Consider the following 10,115-nt stretch of genomic DNA (forward strand, 5'->3'; position numbering starts at 1 on the left):
AAAACAACATTAATCCCAAGGGGCTTGCACCAAAAAATGCTAGAATGTGCAGTGAATAAAACTAAACTTCTCAAGACGCATTTTTAAAAGTGACGTTCTAAACAGCGAGAAGTCCGACCAACGCATATTCACATTGAAACAACTGAAAAACAGTGTAGACGGATGCAAAAACGCATTCTGCATCCCAGATTTCTCCCAAATTTATTGGGAGGGTGTTCAGTCAAGTGACTTAATTAATATTCATGAGCCATGCTTTCGTCATAGTAGGATTCGCTGATTCGTCGACTAACTAGACCCCACCTACCTACGGCTACTTTTAGCCAATCAGCCAGGCCTACAGAGGTAACGTCATAGTTACTTAGTTAATATTCATGAGCCAAGGCTTCGCCATAGTAGTCTGATTCGGATCGTTCAGTCAGGACAATCGGTAATACCATTACGTAATCTGAGATCCCATGGAATTTAAAGTCACCGGCTACACCGTCTTTACATTAGTTTGATTTTGTACACATCTGTGTGTATTTGAAATGTGCAGCAATTAACAATGAAATATTTTCCATGTATGTATATTTGAAAATGCTAAACTAAGATTATGGCTTTCTATTTTGTGCATTGGAGTATCTAAAGGTCAAATCTCAGCCTTAAAATGAAAGGAAACCTTCCTGGTTAATATTCCTGGAATGGTGTGTGTGTCCGACACTGCAGTACAAGCAAATGTAAAGGTCACCTCTGGGATTTAAATGTTCTTTTATTTCACACAAGTATTGTACTGAATCAATGGTAAACAATCAATGTATTCCAAATAACCAATTTTCCACAGTTAGCTGCCTAAATACAAAGTGCAAATTTGACTTTATGCCATTCACTGCCTTTTAACAGGGCACACCAACACTAAAATGTTAGTTGTGAATCCAGTATATATACACATTTAAAAGTAACCCACTTTGTTTAAAAAATAAAAAAAAAAAAAAGTTTAATTTTTGAGAAAACATTAGAAAAATATTGCAGTTAAAATGTAATTTAACTGATAGCAACATATATAAAACAAACCCCCGCAAACCAGAAAAAGAATGCAAACATTTTTCTGTGTGAAATGAAGACAGAGTCCAAAGTTAATAAATACATCTGGACAACATTTTCGTTCAAAAAAAAAAAAAACAATTCATAGTTTAGCGCCATTGTTTGAGCTTTCACAGACAGATTGATTACAGTCAATAAGAGGTATTCAGTGGGTTGAATTTTCATTATGGGTTTTAAAACTGTATCGGCTATAGTGCCACATCACATTATGATGACATCACAAACACATTAACTGAGTCGTCATTATCTATTAAAAAAAGCCTTTCACCAGAAATAAAGCTTCATTTACCACATGAGACTTTCAGGTGAATAAAAGAACACACTTTTGCAGCTCTGAATAAAAATAAATATCTTCATGCCTGGCACTAAAACCGAACATCATCTGAGCTGGTGGCTACAAATCATTTAAACAAATGCTGCAGAGTGAATCTCAAGAAATCAAGAACATGCTCGGAGCATATTTCAGCCTAAAATTCAAAAATAAATATTTGATTCAAAAGAAATTCTATCATATTTTTAGGACCATTCAGATTTTTGGATAGCGTATTTTAAGCACATTTCCATCCAAAATCTAATACCTGTAAAGCATAAAAATAATTAAAAATGTAATAATATTTGTAAAGAATAATTGTGTGTATATATATATATATATATATATGTGTATATATATATATTGCAGTACTTGTTCTATAAAATTAAATTTATGCTGATTATAATATATATCAAAAAATTTAATACATCCATCCAGGATAATTTTTATTATTGTATTTTGTATGAGATTTTATGGTCACGTTACAGTAGTAAAAATATTGTGGAAGAAAATGTACTTAAAAACAACCTAAATGGCCCTAATTATAGGTTTCATTAAGCAAAATATTATTTATGATTTATTATATTATTCATGATTCGCAACTCTAAAATGTTAGCTTCAGCCGTGTTGAAATAAACAATGGCAAATTCATTCAGAAAAAAAGCTACAAATTTAATTTAAACCATTTTTGCAAACATTCACCTTCAGGTTTTCCCTTCCAGCCTTGATGTGTGAAACCAAATTGTGCTGGTGTGGGCCATATGTTGGCACTTACTGAAAGCTTTGAAAAACAAAAACTCGTTTTCACATTTTGAACAGGCACGCCACTAAACGCTGGTGTATGTGGCAAACGATTTACTATTATCAATTATAAAACACTACATCAATCTATGGCCTTTCGTATGCTACAAAGCAGTAAAATCACAAAGCAAGATTGAAACACGATGCACACAGTTTAAAGACTACTTAAAACACGAGTCTATTTAGACACGACTGCAAAGTCGAACTGCATTACCCCCACCCCCAAAAAAAACCCTGACAATGTGTTGCTCCTCAAAGGACCAGCAAAACGGGACTAGAAAATTCAGTCTGACATTAGATGCATGCTGAAGCGCAAGTCGACAGAAGGGAGCGCTTATTTGCCGTTGTCGCTCTCGCCGTTGCTTTCCCAACTAATATAACTGATGATGGGAGTGATGACATTGTCCTGGACATAGAGCTGGCAGGCACTGATCTGATCCGCCGTGACGTTCTGGAAGGCGTAGTACAGTAACGCAGCCAGTGTGAGGAACACCAGAAGCTTCAACCAGAAGGAGAAGGAACGGCGGGACTGAGGACGAGCCGCAGGTGCTGAGCTGTAAACATCCATGACGGAGGATTTGGTCGCTGTGTAAACGTTCTGCTGCAGGAGGGATTCCTCAGACAAGAGATTCAATGGATTCACAGGACGTCCAGCCGCACCGCGGATCGGTCTCCGAGAAGTGGCCCTGTTCACATATAGAGCTTAAGTCAGAAGTTTACATACACCTTAGCCAAATACATATATAAACTCAGTTTTTCACAATTCCTGACATTTAATCGTAGAAAACATTCCCTGTCAGGTCAGTTAGGATCACTACTTTATTTTAAGAATGTGAAATGTCAGAATAATAGTCACATTACCAGTGGGTCAGAAGTTTACATACACTTTGTTAGTATTTGGTAGCATTGCCTTTAAATTCTTTAACTTGGGTCAAATGTTTTGGGTAGCCTTCCACAAGCTTCTCACAATAAGTTGCTGGAATTTTGGCCCATTCCTCCAGACAGAACTGGTGTAACTGAGTCAGGTTCGTAGGCCTCCTTGCTCGCACACGCTTTTTCAGTTCTGCCCACAAATTTTCAGATTGAGGTCAGGGCTTTGTGATGGCCACTCCAATACCTTGTCTTTGTTGTCCTTAACCCATTTTGCCACAACTTTGGAGGTATGCTTGGGGTCATTGTCCATTTGGAAGACCCATTTGTGACCGAGCTTTAACTTCCGGGCTGATGTCTTGAGATGTTGCTTCAATATATCCACATAATTTTCCTTCCTCATGATGCCATCTATTTTGTGAAGTGTACCAGTCCCTCCTGCAGCAAAGCACCCCCACAACATGATGCTGCCACCCCCATGCTTCACGTCTGGGATGGTGTTCTTCGGCTTGCAAGCCTCACCCTTTTTCCTCCAAACATAACGTTGGTCATTATGGTCAAACAGTTAAATTTTTGTTTCATCAGACCAGAGGACATTTCTCCAGAAAGTAAGATCTTTGTCCCCATGTGCGCTTGCAAACTGTAGTCTGGATTTTTTATGGTGGTTTTGGAGCAGTGGCTTCTTCCTTGCTGAGCAGCCTTTCAGGTTATGTCGATACAGGACTTGCTTTACTGTGGATATAGATACTTGTCTACCTGTTTCCTCCAGCATCTTCACAATGTCCTTTACTGTTGTTCTGGGATTGATTTGCACTTTTCGCACCAAACTACGTTCATCTTTAGGAGACAGAATGCGTCTCCTTTCTGAGCGGTATGATTGCTGCGTGGTCCCATGGTGCTTATACTTGCATACTATTGTTTGTACAGATGAATGTGGTACCTTCAGGCATTTGGAAATTGCTCCCAAGGATGAACCAGACTTGTGGAGGTCCACAATTTTTTTTCTGAGGTCTTGGCTGATTTCTTTTGATTCTCCCATGATGTCAAGCAAAGAGGCACTGAGTTTGAAGGTAGGCCTTAAAATACATCCACAGGTACACCTCCAATTCAGTACACCTCCTATCAGAAGCTAATTGGCTAACTGTCTAAAGGCTTGACATCATTTTCTGGAATTTTCCAAGCTGCTTAAAGGCACAGTTAACTTAGTGTAAGTAAATTTCTGACCCACTGGAATTGTGATATAGTCAATTAAAAGTAAAAACAATCTGTCTGTAAACAATTGTTGGAAAAATTACTCATGTCATGCACAAAGTAGATGTCCTAAACGACTTGCCAAAACTATAGTTTGCTAATATGAAATCTGTGGAGTGGTTAAACAATGAGTTTTAATGACTTCAACCTAAGTGTATGTAAACTTCTGACTTCAAATGTATAAATATTTGCTGAGAAAGCCCCTCAAATGACAATAACTCAATATATGATAAAATAATTATTTTATAAATAGTTATTTAAATAATGAATAACTTATAAAATATAATTCAGATAATTGAAATGCACTACAATATTGTGGCAGACGAGTAAAGCATTGATAAGACAATACAAAAATTGGCTTTACAATCCAATTTATTGTTCAGTCAATCACTGGCCTACAGTTCACAGCAATACATTTTGCAATTGAATTCGTCAATCAGTCAGAAATGTATTATAATTTGAAATTAAATTTATTATATGGGCTTGTTTAAGGACCAGTCAATCTACACGTGTCAGATGGACGCTTTTGGGGCGTCTCTCTTTGGTTGCGTCATTAACATATTTTTTTAGAACACTGTGTCAAGTTTAACATAGTTTGAAACACGCCTTGAGATCCCTGTGTTCGGATTTGCACTCCATCAAGCTGTGTTTGAACGCAAGAACGAGTCCTCATCTTGTGCTGTCTGCTGTGGTTAAGTGTGGTTTGTTCTCTACAGCTGCATGTTGCCAATGCAGCTGGAGTTTCGCTTACTGCCCCCTGGCGAAAACAGGAGGTACTTCAAGTTTTAATTGCTCCGGTGGAAGGAAAATTCCTCATTACGGTCCGGGCACATGATTAATTGCGTTAATTTTTTTAATGTGTTATTTTTTATATAAATGAAATCACACGTTAATTCAACCACCCTAGTAAAAATGTGAAGTTTGTATTTATGTTTATATATATATTTTTTCAAAGCGCTTTAAAATTTAATCAGTTAAAACCTTTTAATAATTTGAGCTTTGAGGGGGGCCTGGGTAGCTCAGTGATAAAGATGCTGGCTACCACCCCTGGAGTTCGCTAGTTCGAAACCCAGGGTGTGCTGAGTGACTCCAGCCGGGTCTCCTAAGCAACCAAATTGGCCCGGTTGCTAGTGAGGGTAGAGTCACATGGGGTAACCTCCTTGTGATCACTATATTGCGGTTCGTTCTCAGTGGGGCACGTGGTGAGTTGTGCGTGGATGGCATGAAGCCTCCACACGCGCTATATCTTCGCGGTAACACGCTCAACAAGTCATGTGATAAGATGCGCAGGTTGACGGTCCTCCGCCACCCGGATTGAGGCGAGTCACTACGCCACCAAGAGGACTTGGAGCACATTGGGAATCGGGCATCCCAAATTGGGAGAAAAAGGAAAAATCCAAAAAATAAAAAATAAAAATAAAAAATAAAAATAATAATTTGAGCTTTGAAGTAGTCAAAATCATCATCAACGTGAATGAACTTCTAGTTATGCATTACTGACATAAATCCAGTATATGGAAATTGTGCCATTATTAGGGATTCCCCGATCTGATCCCTGGTTTGGTATTGGCTCCGATACTGACGTTTTTAACCGGATCGGGTATCGGTTCGACAAGCCCGACCCAAATCCGATACTGTGTTAGTCATATTTGTTACTGTCAAGCTCCAAAAATGACATAAAAGCACCATTAAAGTAGTTCATATAACGCAAGCAATTTATTCAAAGTCTCTCGAAGACAAACGATAGCTTTGTGAATCACAAAAGGCTGCATTTAATAAGAAAATATATAGTCTGCATGCACAGTACGTTCCACTGAACGCACGCTACTCTGTTGACACACACTCACAGCACGCGCTGGGAATATAATGATGCACTCCTGTTTTCAACTCTCAGAGTGGAACGAATTATGTGAGGTATAATTATGTTGTTATTATTACTAGTTAACAAAGTTTTTCTAAATAGGTTACACGTTTATTTTGAAATGTGTAATTTCAATTAAATAGGTCAACTAAATAGGTTTTGCGTTTTTTTCATAAAAATGAGTACACCCAATTAGTTCCACACAGTGAGGTATAGATATTCTATATAAACTGATTAAGAAAAAAAACAACACTGGCATTGGATCAGCCGATACTGAGAGTTCAGGTATCGGAATCGGATCAGTAGAGAAAAAAGGGTATCGGTGCATCCTTAACCATTATTGATAACTCTCTACAATTTATTCAGCAAAGTCATGCCTGTAAAAGACATGTCCTTGTGCACACTAGATTTCAATGGTGATTGTACTATTGTGAGAATTAACTTAAGCACTAATAACTGGCAGTTGTCAAACATGCCATAACACCGCTTGGCACATCATTAGGATACTCACATTATTCCAGTGGGTGTGGCAGATTCATTAGGGAACATCTCCTTTAAAATATCTCCTCCGTCCAAAGTTGCTTCCTGAACATCAACGGATGCTGTTTCCTCCACCTGCTGTTGAGCACACGTGCAAAACATGGGTGCACCAGGAGACAGCTCAGCATTTTTTTAATATTACAAATATTAGAGAATGCAAAAAAGCCTGATGAGACTCTTTATTGTAATGCATTTTCCCCCATACAATTTAGTAATGAATTTGTGTATGTGCAATCTTTACTTTGGCACGCTGTCTGCTGCTGGTCCTGGTGGTGACAGGAGTTTTTCCTCTGCTCCGAACTGGCTTAGTTGCAACGGGAACAGGTTCTGGGATTGGATCGACTTCTGGAATATCGATCAAAGGTACAGCAAGATTGGTGAAAAACAGAATGAAAGGATGGCAGAAAAAAAAAGTCCTGACTTAATAACTAAAGACAAAGTTCTCACGGTGAACATGATTTACCTTCTTTATCACTGTACTGATCTTCTGCTGAATGTGTGTTTCCGTTCTGGTTTCCATCTGGCTTGATGGTGACGGCCTCTGGGAAAGTGGTCTCCGGTTTGGGCCCTGGAGGCTGATCCTGGAGCTGCTGAAGTTTCTTCTCATACACTTTATGCGTTGATGCTGTCATATAGAGGACAGAGCCAGTCAGAACACATGTGGCTCATTCCAACAGGACAATCAAAACAGTGATCCCGAGTATTGAAGCTGACTACCACCCCTGGAGTCGCGAGTTCGAATCCAGGGCATGCTGAGTGACTACAGCCAGGTCTCCTAAGCAACCAAATTGGCCCGGTTGCTAGGGAGGGTAGAGTCACACGGGGTAACCTCCTCGTGGTCGCGATTAGGGGTTCTCGCTCTCAGTGGGGTGCGTGGTAATTCGTGCGTGGATCGCAGAGAGTAGCATGAGCCTCCACATGCTGCGAGTCTCCGCGGTGTCATGCACAACGAGCCACGTGATAAGATGCGCGGATTGACGGTCTCAGAAGCGGAGGCAACTGAGACTTGTCCTCCGCCACCCGGATTGAGGTGAGTAACCGCGCCACCACGAGGACCTACTAAGTAGTGGGAATTGGGCATTCCAAATTGGGGAGAAAAGGGGTTAAAAATGTGATCCAATCCAGGGGAATTTCCACATAATTTAGATTGCGGGAACCTAAAACACTCACCAACAATTGGCCCTGAGTTGACACCATATTTCATAAGCTGCACCTTCAATTCTTCATCAGTCAAACCTGCAAAATCCTTCTTGTCAGTCCGAACTCGGTCCGTCTTTCTTGTGGCTTTCTGAAGATGAAGCATCAGAACAAAAACACATGCAGATATTAAGTTTTAATGCATATATACAGTATATAATACACTTTAAAATTATTTAAATTAAGTATTTCTATATCATGGTAGTATTTGTTGTACTGCATTTAAATTAGGCTGATTTTAATCATTAAAAACACACTATTACAGTGGGTGCTTAATAGACCAGCAAAAAAAAGGCAACAAAAAGTACATTTTCTGAATATTTTTATTAGCATTAAGTAATACTTTATTGTGTGTAGAAAATGTGTCATTTTCCTGACAGGTTTCGTGAAATTCACCTTTCAACAGGTATGAAAATTGCTCTGTAAATGAAGTTTTTATTATTAATAATAATCACACTTATGTTTGACCCATGTATCTCTATATTTGAAACCATAGCCTTCTTCCACGTCTATCACAATCATGCAAATCAGTGTTTAATGAATGCATTTGATTTTCAGCAGCCAGATTTCCGCGCTCACCTTCCCAGAGCGGCTCCTGTTGGACAGCACCGGCGCTGTGTCCTCATCGCTGGAGAAAGTGTCCACAGGAAGGGTATTCTTCTTGTTGAGCACGGTCAGGTTCTTCAGATACAGCTGCACATACACGTCTTTCTTGCTGTCAGCGCTGGGCAGAGGAACCTTATTGGCCATTAACTCACTCTTGAGTTTCTCTTTAGTGAGCGACGCCGGATCCTCGTGAAATTGCGCCATGATTGATATTTCCACCAGAGTGCAATACGAAACACAGACTTTTACCTAAAATATGCGCGTGCAGTTATTCCTTTATTACCAGTTCAGTATTTTAGGATCGAATCAAATTATTTTGCAAGCTTATAAAATATAATAAATCCAAAATTAAAGCGTGCAACTCTGTCTCGCGCTGATCACACACACGTCAAACCGGCTCGCGCCTTCCGTTTGAATGTCCTCGCATGAGTATACGACAAACACAGCTATTCGTTTTGTGCAAATATTGACTTTTTAGAAGTTTGTACAGCGAAACTTTTGATTAACTAAAAATAACGGCGCTCAAACACGGAATTATCAGTTTAACAAGGCGGATAAAATTAGAAATAGCTCGACGGTTTGTTGCGCGCGCGCGCTCGGAACTGGCACCGTGCAAGAAAGCTCGACGCTCATTGGTCGACTGATTCAGTAAGGCGTTCTCCTATTGGTCGATGCGCCAGAGTGACAGACTTTGGCCCAAAACAAAGAGCTCGACGCAAAGCAGCTGCTGCATATGTTGTCTGACTGCAGCACCACCAAACACACTTGACTTTTGTGCGGATTTCTTTACAATTAGTAGTTCTTTGTTGTAAAGCCCGAGAAAAGAAAGAAAAACATTATGATAAAGGGCATTAGAGTTTAGTGGAATACAGAAATGAAAGTGAAATTACGAGTTTTGTCTGGGTAGCATGGGCGTAGAATATGCAGGGGACATGTCCCCCTTACTTTAAATAAAACCAGTTCCTTCCGCACTTTTTCACATGGCAAATGTGATTACGTTGTCTTTCATACAGCAAATGTGTAAATGCAAAAGTTAAAATTCACTGGCCAATCATGTAATTAATTCAATACATTTTAATCGATTGAGAGCCTTAAAAATATATCTTATATGTTTATGTTCATCTTGCACTAATCGTTCTGTCCCCCTCACTTTTGAAATGATTGCTACGCCCCTGCTGAGTAGTGTTATGACAAAATACAATATATATTTGGTAGGGGGATGGGTGTGTTTGGTTGTATAATGTCTATAATAATCTATCATTAGTCTGTTTTTCTAAGAATATACATGGCAGGGTTAAATGAAATCATATATTACAGGACTAACTCAATATTTCATCTCTGAGCTCAGAGGAAGTGCAGCATAAATTCCTAAAGATGGCAGCATAAGTCATATTTGACCAACAGGCTTTACAGTAATAGGACACTTACTTAGGGTCAAATGGGCAGCTCATATTTAGCAGCAAATCCGGTACAAATCCGTTCTCTTTGTACGACACAGATGAAGTGCTATAAAGTAAACACATGAAATACCCATGTTAAGCCACTTATAATACCAACAAGAATGTACATATTGATTTTTAGATTAGACATGCTTAAAAA

At 39.1% G+C, this 10,115-nt stretch overlaps 1 protein-coding gene across 1 annotated transcript; it reads right to left on the bottom strand.

Annotated features, from left to right (window-relative positions):
* Positions 1-736: 736 nt before the first annotated feature.
* Positions 737-9,193, bottom strand: LOC127437654 (lamina-associated polypeptide 2, isoforms beta/delta/epsilon/gamma-like). The gene is made up of 6 exons (XM_051692710.1): positions 8,490-9,193; positions 7,884-8,001; positions 7,177-7,338; positions 6,955-7,058; positions 6,685-6,791; positions 737-2,877 (listed from the first exon to the last, which is right to left on the bottom strand). Exons 1-6 carry the CDS (start codon positions 8,718-8,720, stop codon positions 2,526-2,528), a joined length of 1,074 nt encoding a protein of 357 aa, XP_051548670.1. The 5' UTR covers positions 8,721-9,193; the 3' UTR covers positions 737-2,525.
* Between the last annotated feature and the right edge of the window lie 922 nt (positions 9,194-10,115).

Source organism: Myxocyprinus asiaticus, chromosome 48 (genome assembly GCF_019703515.2).
Source record: "Myxocyprinus asiaticus isolate MX2 ecotype Aquarium Trade chromosome 48, UBuf_Myxa_2, whole genome shotgun sequence".
NCBI lineage: Eukaryota > Metazoa > Chordata > Actinopteri > Cypriniformes > Catostomidae > Myxocyprinus > Myxocyprinus asiaticus.